The sequence below is a fragment of the Typopeltis vanoorti genome, chromosome 6 (assembly GCF_054136105.1).
Source record: "Typopeltis vanoorti isolate ZY-2024b chromosome 6, IOZ_Tvanoo_1.0, whole genome shotgun sequence".
Taxonomy (NCBI): domain Eukaryota; kingdom Metazoa; phylum Arthropoda; class Arachnida; order Uropygi; family Thelyphonidae; genus Typopeltis; species Typopeltis vanoorti.
In genome coordinates this window covers 122,198,603-122,214,430 of record NC_143554.1, presented here as the reverse complement: position 1 = coordinate 122,214,430, position 15,828 = coordinate 122,198,603, and the positions used below count along the sequence as shown (strand labels likewise).

The 15,828-nt window shown below is 35.2% G+C and overlaps 1 protein-coding gene across 1 annotated transcript in view; it reads left to right on the top strand.

Moving 5' to 3' along the window:
• Positions 1-15,828, top strand: part of LOC150105884 (AP-2 complex subunit alpha-like) — a 383,042-nt gene that overhangs the window by 160,240 nt on the left and 206,974 nt on the right. The window contains exon 9 of the mRNA XM_090393652.1: positions 13,953-14,103. Within this exon, the coding sequence (XP_090249778.1) occupies positions 13,953-14,103 (151 nt within the window). The remainder of the gene's footprint in view (positions 1-13,952; positions 14,104-15,828) is intronic.

Here is a 15,828-nt window from a genome sequence, read left to right as displayed (position 1 = left end):
ATAGCTGATGAACTGCAGCCAAGGAGAATTGAAGTTGTATCGCAGGATAGTGAAAGGAGCTCATTTGGTGTGAGATTGAGACTGGCAGAATAAAATATACAGTTGGGTGCTGCTATAGACCAGGTGATGGAATAGATGGTGGAGATAGTATGCTTAGGGAAATTGATGAAATGAGTGGAAGGAGGGTAATTATTATGGGGGATTTCAACTATGGTAACATTCATTGGAAGGAGGAGAGGACACATGTGAGGAAGGAAAAGGATTTTATTCAATTATTAAGGGATAACTATCTGAGACAGCATGTAATTGAAAATACTAGGGGTGTGAGAGTGCTTGACCTGGTAATAGCATCTGAGAATTTGACTGTAATGAATATGACCATGTTGCCACCTATTGGTGAGAGTGATCATAAGGTCTTGACCTGGGAGGTGGCTAAAGGTGTGGAATTTTCGATTAAGACAGGGTATATGTGGAATTACCGTGCTGGCAAGTATGACAAGCATAGGAGATTGCTTGGATCAGTGCCATGGCATGTACAACTGCAAGGGCTGGACGTCGATAGAGCATGGGAAGTGGTCAAGGAGCATTTACAGGAGGTAATGGCTGATTGTATACCTAGGGTCTGAATAGTAAAACAAGTAGGGGTTAAATGGATGAATAACACCATTAAGCTTGAGCTGCAAAAAAAGAAACAACTGTGGAGGGAATTTAAAGAAAGGGGTGACCTGCAGGCACACGAACGGTATAAAGTGCAGGCCAGAAAGGTAACGAGTGTGGTTTGAAAAGCAAAAGCGGATTATGAAAGGAAACTAGCTTTGCAAGCAAAAGAGAATCCAAAACATCTCTTTCAATATGCTGCAAGCAAGAAAAAACTGTACACGGCAAAATGATTTTAAGGAATGACGATGGTAAGGAGCTCACTAAATCAGTCCATATAGTGGAGTTACTGAGTGCGCACTTTGCAAAAGCATATCATCCAGGTGGTGACATTGAAAAAGTGAAGGAACCATTAGTTTATACGGGAATAGTGATGAATGAAGTGGAGGTGACTAGTTTATTACAGAACCTTAATGTGAACACATCTGTGGGATTGGATGGTATACTGGCACGGGTCTTGCATGAAGTGGCTAAAGAATTATCAATGCCCTTGACCATGTTGTTTAATCTGAGTCTCAGGTTTGGCTTAGTCCCGAAGGTGTGGAAAGTGGGGAAAATAGTTTCACTGCATAAAGGAGGATCCAAGACTACGGTTGCAAATTACCGACCGATCAGCATATCAGGAGTCATTGTCAAGGTCTTGGAGAAAGTAGTCAAGGGAAAAATACAGGAATGGATTGATGAAAACGAGATACTGTACGGGGGACAGCATGGCTTTGTGAAGGGTAGATCATGCTTCAGTAAATTGCTCAAGTTTTATAACAAGGTGACGGCTGAACTGGATAAGGGAAATGGATTTACAGTGATACTGCTGGACCTGGCAAAGGTGTTTGACAGGATACCACATGGAATACTAATCCGTAAAATACAATATATGGGAATGGATATAGGGTTGGTGAGATGGATAGGTGGTTGGTTGATGGAGAGATATCAAAGAGTAGTTTATTCAGGAGTAGAGTCCATAAGACGGCCTGTGACTATTGGGTGCCGCAGGGTTCTGTTCTTTGACCACTGCTGTTTAATCTGTTCATTAACGATATAGGGAAGGATCTAAGTGGAACAATTCATTTGTTCGCTGATGATGCAAAGTTGGGTAGGGCAATAGTGAATGCAGAAGATGTCAAAGTCTTGCAGGATGACTTAGATAGATTGGAGTTCTGGGCTAAGGAGAATGGATGTCAATTTAATGTGACAAAATGTAAGGGTATGCATTTTGGGGTGAAAAGATTAGCAGCAGTATACCACATTGGTGGAACTGTACTCCAAGAGATCGATGAGGCCAGGGACTTGGGAGTGTTGGTGGATAAGGAGATGAAGTTTAGGGGGCACACTGCAAAAGTAGCTAAATCAGCTCATTAACTCACTTGGTTGTTGAAAAATACCTTGTCGAGTAGAGACAAGCAAGTTATTGTACCTCTGTACCGAGCCTTGATAAGACCTCATCTCGATTACTGTGCCCAGATTTGGTCACCTCGGTTCCTTCTTGATGGGGAGGAGGTGGAGAGGATCCAGAGGCAAGTGACTAAGATGATAGCAGGTCTATGGAATGAACCATATGAGAACAGGTTGAAGATTTGTGGGTTGCAGAAACTAGTTAATAGGCGGAGGAGGGGAGATATGATTGAGACATTCAAATTGCTAAAGGGATTCTATAGGATTAATTCAGAGGATATTTTTGAGATCAGGACTGGTGGTGGGAGAACTAGGGGACACCTATGGAAACTGGGCAAGAGTGTGGTTAGCAGGGGTGTTAGAGCTGGGTTCTTTACTTTTAGAGTGGTAAATGAGTGGAATAAGCTGCCAGAGTCTGTTGTGGGTGCTATGACGGTGAACGAGTTCAAGACAAGGTATGATAGATACTGTGAGAATATAATCGCATAGTTGTGTGGACATGATGTTTAGGGCCTCCCTCGATGAGTCTAAGGACTCCTGGAGTCGCCCGAAATAATAATAATAATAATAATCATTACCTACTCTGCTATTTAGATCCCCAACAAGGACCAACTTTTCCTTTTTCATTGTGTCAGTTGCTTTTTCTAAAGCCTCAAAAAATTCCTCCACTTCTACCTTAGTAGAACCTTCTGTGGGACCATAGGCACAAATAAGTCTCATTGTCCAGTTCCCCATTCTCATATTTGCCCACATTACTCTACTTGAGACTGACTGCCATTCAAGAAGATTAGCCTCGTATTTTGTGTTGAATACTATGGCTACTCCTTCTTTTCCTTGATTGTCATTGCCTGAATATAACATTTTGTATTTATTGCTCAGAAAGATCTCACCAGTTTTGGTCTTTTTTGTTTCAGTCACCGCTATTATGTCGATCTGGTACTTATCTAATTCCTCAGCTAGCTCCATTTCTTTGCCATTCAGGCTTCTTACATTGATAGTACCGATCTTTAACTCTGGTGATGTTGAGTTGGGGTTTGTTTTCAGATTTGTTCCAGTAGCTGACTTTTCGCTGTTTGCCCTGGTTCCCTGGTGAAAACAACGGGGGCCTTGTTTAACCGGGTGACGCCGCAGCCACCATGAAATTTTGTCATGTTGTACCATCATTTTTTATTTTGGTTTAACCAATAAGAATACAATTTGGTCGGCTAAATCCCAAATTGCCAGCCCATCCTCGTTCGTTAAGTATCAAAGTAGATACCCAACAGGGTGCACCACGGGAAGGTGAGGATTGGACATTAGGTCAGAAGCCCTGGTCGGTTCTCCGCATTCCTTTAAAGGCTATGTGGAGGTCTCCTCTCAGTTATACAGCTTTGACCCTTAAGCACCCCTATGAATCTTTATATCTATATTTATAGGTTGATCAAGTAGGGTTATTTATGTAGTCAGATTTTTTAAAAAATTACTCTTATTATGTGGATGTATGTAGGATCCGCACTTATTTCCAGTAAGGCACAGATGACTGCATTGTGTTTTATAGTATCAAATGCTTTTTTGAAATCAATAAAGAGGTATTTGGTATTCTCTGCATTGATATATATGTATGTATATATATATTGTTATTAGGATTGACTCGGGATGTATACATTTATAAAATTAATATTTAAATGACTAGAACCCAAGAAAGTATAACAAAAAACTTTAATAAATCATTACTAGTTTCATCAGTGTCCTGACTTCTTAAGGTGAGTAAGAAATAACACAAAACTTATAAAACTAACAAGGCAAAAAAACATGGACTCTCCAGCTTAATAAAAAGAAGAAGAATAGTAACAGTCATATTTGAATAGGCGACTGCGTGCTATTGTTAGCATGAGTTGAATGTGTGCGACAGCTAATTTATATATCATTGTTGATATATATATATATATATATATATATATATATATATATATATATATCTACCTTATTCATACATATATATGTACGCTGGTTATTTTACTTGTCATGAAAAATATTGTCTTCACTCTGCTTGTTGGTATTTTTTGTCAGTGTCAGTCAGTCATCATCAAATTTCTGATATTTGATCGTGATGACAATGAAAAATACCCACAAACAGACTGAAGACACAGCTTCAGTATGCTTGTAGAGACTCTCATTCTCCTCAACAATCTTTTAATGGAATGTTCTGAAAAAATGCCCCTAAGCTCGTTTGCAAGCAAATCCACAGTATGGCTATGCTATATTGACAATGTGCAGTCCATTTGGCCATGTGGCTTGAATATGTTGGAACCATTTTTAGCACACTTCAACAGCCAACATCCTGAGACCCATTTTGCCATAGAATAAGAAAACAATAATTGTTGTTCGTTGACATTCTAGTCTTCCGACTACTCAGCAGATCATTACTTTGTTCACACACACAAAAAAAAAAAAAAAAGCCCCCCCCCCGAACACTGGTAGGTACATCTATTACAGGATCATCTCTCCTGACAGTGTTGTATTATGTTAAAACTAGTTAAGAGAATTAGAACCATACATTTGACTATGCTAGCCTCTCCACAGAAATTAATCACATCCAGGATACCTTTTAATTAATGGCTTGCTTTTTCCTTTACAAAATCAACAGAACTCTACAATCTTCATTGTCACCCCCCCCAAAAAAAATAAGAATTACACAGTATTCATCGGAATCTGGGTGGAGCACTGCAGAATAAATTTCATGTTCTTTTTTAAGTTCATGTGAAATTTTAAGATTATTGATCTTTTAAGACCTAAAAGATTTTAGATCTTTTAATATTTCACATAAGAACTTCACTTAGATCATCTTGGTGCCTACAGTATGTTTGCTCTTACAAACTTCCATATTTTGGTCAAATTGGATGAATGGTCAGTATCCAGTTGGATGAATGATTAGATTAAGTCTCTTATCTGCACCACAGCTGTTATTTGATTGCAGACCATGTTACCAACACAAACACCAAATTCTGGGTGGGGTGGGATGAGGGAGAGACCTCCCTATTATAGAGATAATAGGGATAAATGTAAATACAAATCTGAGAGACTGTTTCTGAAGTATGCCACAGCTGGTTTCATGTTAAAATTACACGTGATAAAATTACACTGCCAAAATTTCGCAAGGAAGAAATTATGCAGGGATGAAATTACATATAGATAAAAATACACTAAGAAAAAATTACACAAATTTGAATATTCACACCGAAGTTTTTTACTTTAGTTTTTAAATTTTTTTGATGAATTTTATATTTATTTTCAGATAAGAGTTTCGTTAATTTTGTAATACTTTATAAGACTTACCTGTTGACTTTAATTCCATTAAAATATTATTGGTATTTTGTTGTCAAATTAAACATATAAACTTTCTTAATATTGCAAAAATTACTTTTATTTTAAAAAATAATAAAAAACAAACACTAAGTCATATAAGCTATACAACGCAAAGAATCCATTCGTCTATTAGAGTCATAATTTTGTACAATATTTGAAATGCGTTGTATATATATTTTAATGAAATGTACTTATGACATCCTGGGTTTCGTTGACCAGTTAAATGCTGCAAATAGCTTGTATGTTGTAATGATAATTCTTTAACAATGTTATCCAAAAATTTCCAAACAGTTGGATGGGCACTGAAAGAGCAACTGAAGTCCATAGTGCCATCCTTCAATACAATTTGTAGTTCTAGCTATACAGTTGGCTGCAGAGTGTAGTTCTAAGTAGAAATATTGAATAGAGGTTGTCTATAAGTGCCGTTCCTGAGTTGTCAACCTCTAATATATGTACGTTCGAAGTAAAGGAGAACTTGTTCGATTTGTTCATTATATTCGTCTAAATTAGAGAACAGATCAGCAACTTCTAAAAATGTTTCTAACGCTTCTTCTTCTGGTAAAAGTGCAAGTGATTGCACTTTTAATGTGTACATTTTAATGTGTACTGCAAATGATTGATTGGATAAATTATAATTTGACCACATATATTACTAATGCCTTACTCAAAATCAGCCATGGGTAAATTAAAAATTAATTAAAAAAAAAAAATCATGAAATTTATTACTTCGCACGTTATACACTAGTTGTATTACGAATCACTAAACTAGAACTGAAGAATGTAAGACAAAAATTTACTTAATATACCTTCACCCAAACAATTCTTAGAAATTTTTGAGCAGTTCATGGTGATTAACAATTGTTGATTGGCTTTACCTTAGGAAATTATTCCTTGTAAATCTGAGGTAAGTACTAATTAGGGTAGCTAATCACTACATCATTTTGAGTTTCCAACTCGACCACCTTCCTAATCCCCTTGTCAAATCTGCACTAGTGATTTACCCCTTGCTGGTTATAAATTTTGTACAATTTTTGGTAAATTTTATTTTATGTGTAATTTCTTACTTGTGTATTTTTTCCTTTTAATTTTTTTCTTAGTGTATTTTTTATCTATGTGTAATTTTTTGTTTGTGTAATTTTTTCGTTGTGTAATTTTTTCGTTGTTTAATTTCTTCCCTGTGTAATTTTGTACTCATGTAATTTTTGCAGTGCAATTTTATCCCGTGTAATTTTTTCCTGACATGCCCCGGCCCCACAGTATCTGAATCTAAATAAATATGATTTCTTGAACTAAGTAAATATGGCTATTCACCCTACCAAAAATCTTGGAGACATCATCTTTAAATTTTCAGCTGACTGAACAAGCTTTTTTTATTACATCCATAAAGGTTTCCAGATAGAACTTTAAGATTGTTCATAAACTCTGCCTGCAAGATGCCATGATGACCAAGGCTAAATATTCATGTAATAATTTAACTTTTTTTTTTTTTTTTTTTCCAAAATATAAAAAAAAAAAAATAAATAAATAAAATTAGACAAGTATTATTTCTAGAAGTATATTTCCTCCTCTAAACAACATTGATCTAATAGACAGCCTCAAGTTGTTGAGCATTGTTCATAATTTATTTTAATGGCATTATAACACCAAACCAACTAAATTATAAAAAAAAAAGATGTTTATTAACCGTCTTATATTTCACTGGATTTCAAACTAGCATTTTCAGAGCTCATTACATGTTACAGTAACATGATAATGAGTAAGCAAAACAATTCAAATTATAATGAAAAAAAGATCTAGTCTTAATTTGGTGCTCTTTGATATTGTAAAAAAGAAGTATTATATCTATGTAGGAGTTGATCTTAAGATAATAGTCTCTCAAATTTTTGGCAAAGTTATGCAGTCATACTTGTTCAGGTTAGGAGAATGCTTACTCTAAAAACTTTAAGTTCCCTATTCCCTATGTCAGAGGTCTATCTGAAAAAAATAGCCAAAGTATTAATAAAATATAACCTTCACATCACATGTCAAAATTAGCAACTCTGATCTGCTCTGCTAAGGTTAAACTCCATCTCCTAGCATATCCTGCAGTGTATGAAGTTCCATGTGACTGACTTGGCCTATTATGGATAGACAGGAAGATCTGTTAACATCCACCTTGGAGAATATAAAAAAAATGCATTTGCTACCATTATTATGTCAAGTCGGATTGGCAGACCACACTTTGGACACCACTTCTTACAGGATTAGATGAAAGAAAACAGTTTGCTTTATAGAAGTTTTACAGTCAGTAAGATTATTTTTAGAGTTCGCCATGGCTGTGAAGCATTCTCCTAGCCTGAACAAGTATGGTTGCATTAATTTGTCAGAAATTTGGGAGACTTATCTTAAGATCACCTGCTACATAGCTGTAACACTTCTCTTTTTTTTATGGTATTTGAGGGTGCCAAATCAGGATTTTAGATCTTTTGTCCTTTACAGTTTGAATTGTTTACTTACTCATTGTCATGTGCTAACTGTAACATATAATATAAGCCTGTTAATGCATATCTTTTTTTATAATTTAGTTGGTTTGGTGTTGTAATACTGTTAAAAGAAGTTATGAACATGAATGATGTTCAACATCTAAGCATTCATACCAGAACAATGAACTAAGGTTTTAATAGTGCCAAATTTTTGAGAAGGATGATGATGGTAAGCGACATTGATGTATATTCATGTGTAGGTTTTCTTTTTTTGTAGACAGAGAACTATAAACTCATGATCAGGCTCTCTCAGGATTAGCACATCTAAGAAAAGAAGACTATTATTGGCTTCTACTTCTAGAGTGTGTGTGTGTGGGGGGAATCTAATTCTGACAAGGAGAAGTTTTAAACTGTGAATTAACTGCATGGAAAGACAGGAAATAGTTGTTGAAGACATTGCTGTTCAGTGTTAAAAATTCCTGTATTGATGTTAATAGTTGGCTTGGGTAAGTGAGTGGAGAACCTGTGCTTTTCTCTCTGCAAAGTTTATTAATAGTAAAATCAGTTCCCTTGGTTGGGAAGACCTGGGTTCAAATCCTGTCTAGGACACAAAGAACCTTTATCATGAATCCTTTCTTTTAGGCTTGCACGGTGATCCGAATGCATTTTTGGAAATTATGGAGACAACTACCATGTTTGAATAAAAACTTTAATTTACTAAAAATGCAACCTTTATCATGACTTGACTTTACATGAGTTAGCTAGCCTCATATGGAGATAGAAGGGGTTTTCATTCTGGAGTCAGGTTTTCATCTTGCAAAACTGGAAAGCCAATCAGAAGAATACTTGTAATTTACAGACATAGCAAACAGTGCAGTTAGAATTAACTACCCTATCATAAGCAAAAATCAGGTTTCAGCCATGAAATGTGATTATTTCAGAAAAAGCCAAGTTACTTGGTCATTACAGGCCATTAAACATAAATGAAAACACATCTAAACTTATTAAATGGTCTCTGGAGGTATATAAAGCCAGCGATCTTGTTTTTGAAGTCTGCAGAATTTCTTTATACAGGAAGATAATTAATTATATTTTTAAAGCAGAAAGATAAATGTTTTGCTAGCTTGTATTAGGACTGCTTATAGGTGCTCAACTATGACAAACAGTTTTTCCATCTAAAAACTTGTTTAATTTAAGATCATGTAGAATATCTGAAAATGTAGCAGTAAGTAGAATGATTCCCTAAAAGTAAGGTTGAGGTTTATGGACCCAACAGCCTTTTCTTATAATATTGTCTATCATTATTCTGATAGAAAGAGAGCTAAAAATTACACATCTACTTAAATTGGAAGAAACGGGTGTGGTATTAGATATTAAATGTGCTACCTCAAAATGAATTTTATTGGTGGTATGGTAAGGAATGTTACAAAGGTCTTTATCGATATTAAAAAGAAAATCCATTGCTGCGAAGGATTTAAAAGAGATTGTATAACTTAGAACCTTTTCTTGGATTATACAGAAGTTCACTGTTTGTTAAAGACTGGCCAGAGATGTTAATGAAGTTTTTAGAATCGAGAGAGGAGTAGTTGCAAGGGAATGATTTGTTTTATTCTACATGAAGTTAAATTTTCAAATTTGACAATTCTTACAAAAACACTCTGTACTGACTTCAAAGATATTCATTGCAATAGCTAAAAACTTCTTGGTTTCTTGAATCTGGGTTTATTAGATTCAAGATTCAGTCTGCTGGCATGTAAATAAATATATATGGTAAGCTTGTATAGACCAGAATACATATATATATATTGAACAATAAGTAAGAATTAGAACCTCTGTAGTTCAGTTGTATAGACGAGCCTTTGGTTGGAAAAACCCAGGTTTGAATCTTGTCTGTGATATAGTGAGTTTGCTTGTCTCATACATAGGTAGAGGGTTTTCATCCCTCAGAGCAGCAAACCAGCTCCATGAACACAAATTTACAGACAAAAAATATCCCTTAAGGATGCAGCAGAGGAGTGACATGCCAGCTACATTGATTCATCATCATCAACTTTCTTACATATTTTTCTTTCAGTATGATATTCATTTTTATCCTGCTCAAAATCAAACTCTTACATTTTTTAAGGATTTACTTGGTGTCTCCTGAACCAGTATGTGAAGTCATTATTATCAGAAATAACATGGTTCTTTAATTTTTATTTTAATTTCTCATCTACTTTCCATGCATGCATGCACATCTCTATGTTGAACCACTGTATTAGTAATAATTAATCCATTTACCTACTGGATTTTTGACCTGAACTTTTAAATCATCAATTTAATTTTAGTAAGCACAATCAGCATAATTGTTAATAACTGCCTCAAGCTTTCTCAGTTTTGAAGTGATCTTACTAAATACACTTTATTCTAGCTAATTTGTGTATGTTTGTGATGAGGAGTGCATTTGTGGTCCTGCTATAGTGGGTTCATTGTTTGGTGCTTCCTTTGCCCTGCTGTTGGTATGGAGCATCTGGAGCCATGATCTATCTGATCAGATTACCTTTATCCATTCCTCAAGCATCCATTATCAATGTTTCTGTGCCTGCTGTACCTATAGTTGTTAGCTGGAATTTTGTGATGTCTGTTGCTCTGCCCTAATGTACAACCTCTGTCCAAAAAGAAACTGAACTGAACTGGCCTGGCCTGGCTGGCCGAGTGGATAGCATATCCGCTCTCTAGGCAAAAGGCTGCGGATTCGAATCCCGCCCTTGTCATGGATGTTTGCAATTGTCTGTGGAAATACCAGTGGTGGTCAGTGGTAGATGGCGTTGGTGCAGTTCCTGTCAGTTGGTGACTAAATAGTGGAGAATGAAGTTATAGAGCAGGTGCTCTCCCTCGATGAGTTATTGGACTCCCTGGAGGTGTCAAATAATAATAAAATACTGTTGAGGGTCGTGATTACTGTCGCTTGAACGTTTTCAGTGGTGTCTTATCGCTTTCCTTTCATCGACAAATGAAGTCGGTGGGAGAGAAAGAAGTCACAGGGTGCTAAATCAGGTGAATATGGCAAGTGATCCAACACACAAACTTGGTTTTTGCTGAGAACTGTCCCACAATGTTCAAACAATGAGATGGTGCTTATCATGCAAAAGTGACCAGCTGCCTGCATCATGGTATTCATGCCGTATGCGACGAATTCTCGCTATCATTCGCTTCAAAACTTTGAGATAAGACTCACCATTGATGTTTGGCCAGGTGGAATGAATTCTTTGTGGATAATGCCCTTGGAATCATAGAAACAAATCAGCATTGTCTTTACTTTTGACTTCTCCAAGCGACTTTTTTTTTGGATGCCTCTCTTCTGGTGATCTCCACTCAGCACTCTGGTGCTTTGTTTCGGGCTCATACTCAAACACCACGTTTCATCACCAGTAACGATTGTTTCAAGAAAGTTTGAGGTCCTTGCTGTGTTCAGTTCGATGCTTTTTTGGTCGTCGGTGAACTTGCGGGAACAAATCACGAATTCAATTTATGAAGGCCCAAACTCTTGGTCAAAATGTTTTGCACAGTTGATTTTGGAATCCCCAATTCATCTTCAATCAATCTCAGGGACGATTTCAATTTACGAAGGCCCAAACTCTCGGTCAAAATGTTGTGCACAGTTGATTTTGGAATCCCCAATTCATCTTCAATCAATCTCAGGGACGATTTCGGGTTTTCTTTGATGAAATCACACAATTTTCAGAAGTTAACTTCGCTCAGTCCAATTTTTAGATGGCTCTGCTTTTCATCGTCCTCAAGCGTCTCACGACCACTTTGAAGTCGCTTAAACCACTCGTAAACTTGAGTATGGGATAAGCATTCATCACTGTATGTTTTTTGATGTATTTGATGCATTTCAGTAAAACTTTTACCACGTTTAACACTAAAGTCATTTGCAGCTCTCTGAAACTCATTTTCCGACTGTTCGTAAAAACACGCTGTCACTCTTGGCACTATAATAACTCAGCTTCTAATGAAACAAATGTCATAAACAGTTGATACAACACTAATGAAGGTTGCTGCTTTCAACAACAAAAAGATACAACAGGTGGTGCCACTAGTTTCTTCTATTTTCGAAAAGTTCACAAAAGAACAGAGGGTGTATTTCTGTGAAGAGTACTGTTGCATTGTATTACCCTTTGTTAATTATGGCCTGTTATTAGACCTCACAGTTCTTTTAACTCTTTAAAAGCTGCTGTTGGTTGGATGTTTTCTGACTGTTAACCATTGTTAGTACACTGCTGAAATGATTGTGTATCAATGCTCCTGAGTAGCTTTTTATACTTCCTCTGGCACTGGCTATCATACCACATTCAGCCACTTGAATTTCACAGTTGCCACACTGAGTTTTAAACATTCTATTCCTTGGTACCTGCCTGCCTGCTTTATATAGCCTGGAATGAATGTATAATAGCTCTCTCTCTCTCTCTCTCTCTCTCTCTGATAAGAAAGATTGCATTGGATACATGTAGTAGTAGCAGTGCACTCTGTATACAGTTGACTAACAAATCCCATTATAAGAAACTTACTTGTTATTAAAAAAAAAAAAAACTGCTGAAAAGTCCTGACTGAATCAGTAGGCACAGTGATATGCTAAAGCGAATGTTCACTATAGTTAACTAGCCACTAACATACTATTACTGTATTTCCTACAAGTTTGTGGTAATGAAAGTCAACTTTCTATGTCATCCCTATGCACTAAAGGTTGCAGAATTTGTAGCAAATCAATACTATGTGTGGGCAAGAGTCAAGAAAAAAGTAATGTTTATATTTATTTTTTAAAGAACTATTGGCTGTAACCTATAGCTAAAGCAATACTTCATGGGAAGGCTGTTTCAGAGAACACTGAGATAGATATAATGAAAGATGAATGAAATTAGTGGGTTAGCTATTCAGCTGTAATTAGATGTTTGGCAAATGTTACTGATATTATTGCAGGTTGTTTAGTGGGAGATTGTAGTTATGCTGAACAGCAACCATGGAAATAACTATAGAAAAGACACAGTTTAGAAACTTACAGTATATGCAACACTGTCTGGAAAAAGTGTTAGAGATGGAACTGTATATACTTATAAGTGTGTGTTGAGAGGGTGGTATATAGTTTGCAGAATTTTATTGTTAGTTAGAAAAGATTCATTGAGTGGTAAGTCAGCAGTCAGAATCGAATGTGGTAAAGGAAGATGTTTTGATGTTAAATCAGGTGTAGGACATACATTATCTCCACTGTCATTAATCATATACAATATATGGATTATATGATAGAAACATCTAAGTTGCTTGAGATATGATAGAAACATCTAAGTTGCTAAAGAGATTTTATAGAATACATATAGAAGAAATTTTTAGCATGGAGTAGGAGGCTAGAAAACAAGGGCTCATCCCTGAAAATTGAGTAAGAATGTGTTTAGTAATAGTGTGAGAATTAATTGTTGGCTAGGAGAGTTAGGAATGAGTGAACTGGATTGTCAGATGAAGTTCATCTTGAAGGATACATGGAGATACCCAAATAATAGTCATTTTTTCAAAGCCTAATTTTCATTTCCAATAAAATATCAGTCCAGAGATTTGTCATCATTAATACACTGTTGTATATTGCTGATTATTTTTGTTATCTACCACATTTTTTTTCTTTACAATAACATTCTTTCCTGCTCTGTTACTTCAAGCTAATCAGTAGTGAATGTAAAATGTTACTTTTTTCTAGGAGTCAGTTTTGAAATCATGTACCTCCACACTTTACCTTGATTCTTTTCTTTGTTATGAATTAAAATCCCACTTTGCACTGCATGCTATTTTAATGCTTACCAAAAGGATCAAAATATTATATGTGGTCCTATAAGGACTTTTTGGCTTATCTAGCTCTTGAACCATTTTTGGTAGTAATGTATTCTAAGACTTCATTCTTTTATGAATGCAACTGACAAAAAAATTTCGTAAATGACACTATCAAAAATTAATCTTCACTTTGTGTGCTTTCTAATCAAATTATTTTTCTTTTGTAGAGTTCTGATTCATTATTGAATTTTGTTTTTATATTTAAACCTCATTCCATATAGTATTTGACTTATTTTCCAGATGATCCTGGTGTTAGAGGTCGACTTAATGAATGTATTGAAACAATTCTTAATAAAGCTCAAGAGCCTCCAAAGTCAAAAAAAGTTCAGCATTCAAATGCTAAAAATGCTGTTCTCTTTGAAGCTATTAGTCTTATCATTCATATGGATAGGTATGTATTCATATTTTTTTTTCCCTTCATTGTAATGATTGGCTTAGATCATAGGAGTGAGAAAACATTGTAGGATGAATTACATGGATGATTTTTATTGTTATTTTTATAAAATACCATGAAAAAATATTTCTAATCTCTCCATTAGGAAAATTATTATGAACTGGTTCTTCATAATTTTAGCACAAAAACCAGGAAGCTGTAAAAATGTTCTTAAAATATGAGAAATAAATATTTCTGAATAAATCTATTCATTACCAGATCATGAATGCATTCTCCCATATATTTGTAACACTAAATGCAGTATCTTTCTAAAATTTATCTATGTGGTGTATGTTCAGTGACTAGTATTTGCTGAGCTAGAGAGAAAAAACTAAGCTGGCCAGCCATAAAAAATGTGCTTTTATCAAGCAGTATTGTGCATAAAATTTGTAGATATGCATCTCTCTGAAAGACAGTTTGAGTAACTACAATTTAACGTTTCTGTGATAAAGCCATAGGAACTCAAAGAAGTAGTTATAATAGAAGGTATGCTATGTGAATTTTCTTTAATATGACATCATAAAACTATTACAAAATTAACATAGCATGCAATTATAGGGTTTTGGCTGGGACTTTTCAATACATAGTGAGAGCTGATTGTATTGCCAGATAAAGCAAACTAAACAGAATGTTTATAACACAAAATAAATTTGTGAGAATAACTTTTTTGTTATGTTCCATATTTCAACTTGCATTTCACTCCAAGAAAGAAATGTTTTATTTAATACCATTTCATGTGTTATGGACATAGATGTCTGGAGTATTATTTTGAAAGATTGCTATCACTAGTGACAGCACAGTGATAGAAAACACTCAACAGGAGTGCAATTAGGAATTCATATCAATACTTGAAGTAGAAAACATAATCAAAAACCTGTGGAAAGGCAGCTAGATTAGATAATATTTGACCAGAAATGCTCAGATATGGAAGTATAAAAGTTTTACAGTGGCTGCACTGCATAGTTCAGAAAGCCGTTGTTACAGGGTCTGATTCTGGATGATTGGAGTAGAAATCTTATAGTACCTATTTGTAAAAAGGAAAATAAAACTGAATGTGAGAATTACACAGCTATTTCCATATTGAGTGTTCCTGGTAAGATTTATGCAAGTATGTATACTTGAGAAATGATTAATTTTCACTTTAAGACAAATAGTTGAGAAATTATGAGAATATAACAAAGATCTGCATTTAAGTTTCATAAACCTGGAAAAGGAATATGACAAGATGCCAAGAGGAAAGCTATTCAAAATGCTACAGTTATATGGTGTAAGTGAACATTATGTCAAGCATTACTTGACATGATGTTCACTTTATGTTCACTTGATGTTAAATCAGGTGTAGGATGTACATTATCTCCACTGTCATTAATCATATACAATATATGGATTATATTATTATTATTATATTGGTGTCTCCATGGAGCCAAAGACTCATTGCAGGAGACACACACTAACTGTTATTTACACACACACTACTTGTCATACCTCTCCATAAACTTGTTCACTTTGGTGTACTCACAGCTATCTCTGGCAATCCATTCAACTCATTCACCACTCTTCAAAGAACCTATCTACATTCCCTTACTAACCACACTCTTACACAACTTCCAGAGGTGACACCTTGTTCTCACCCTGCTACTCATGAATTGAAAACTTTGTGTCAATCCCGAAACTTATAAGTTT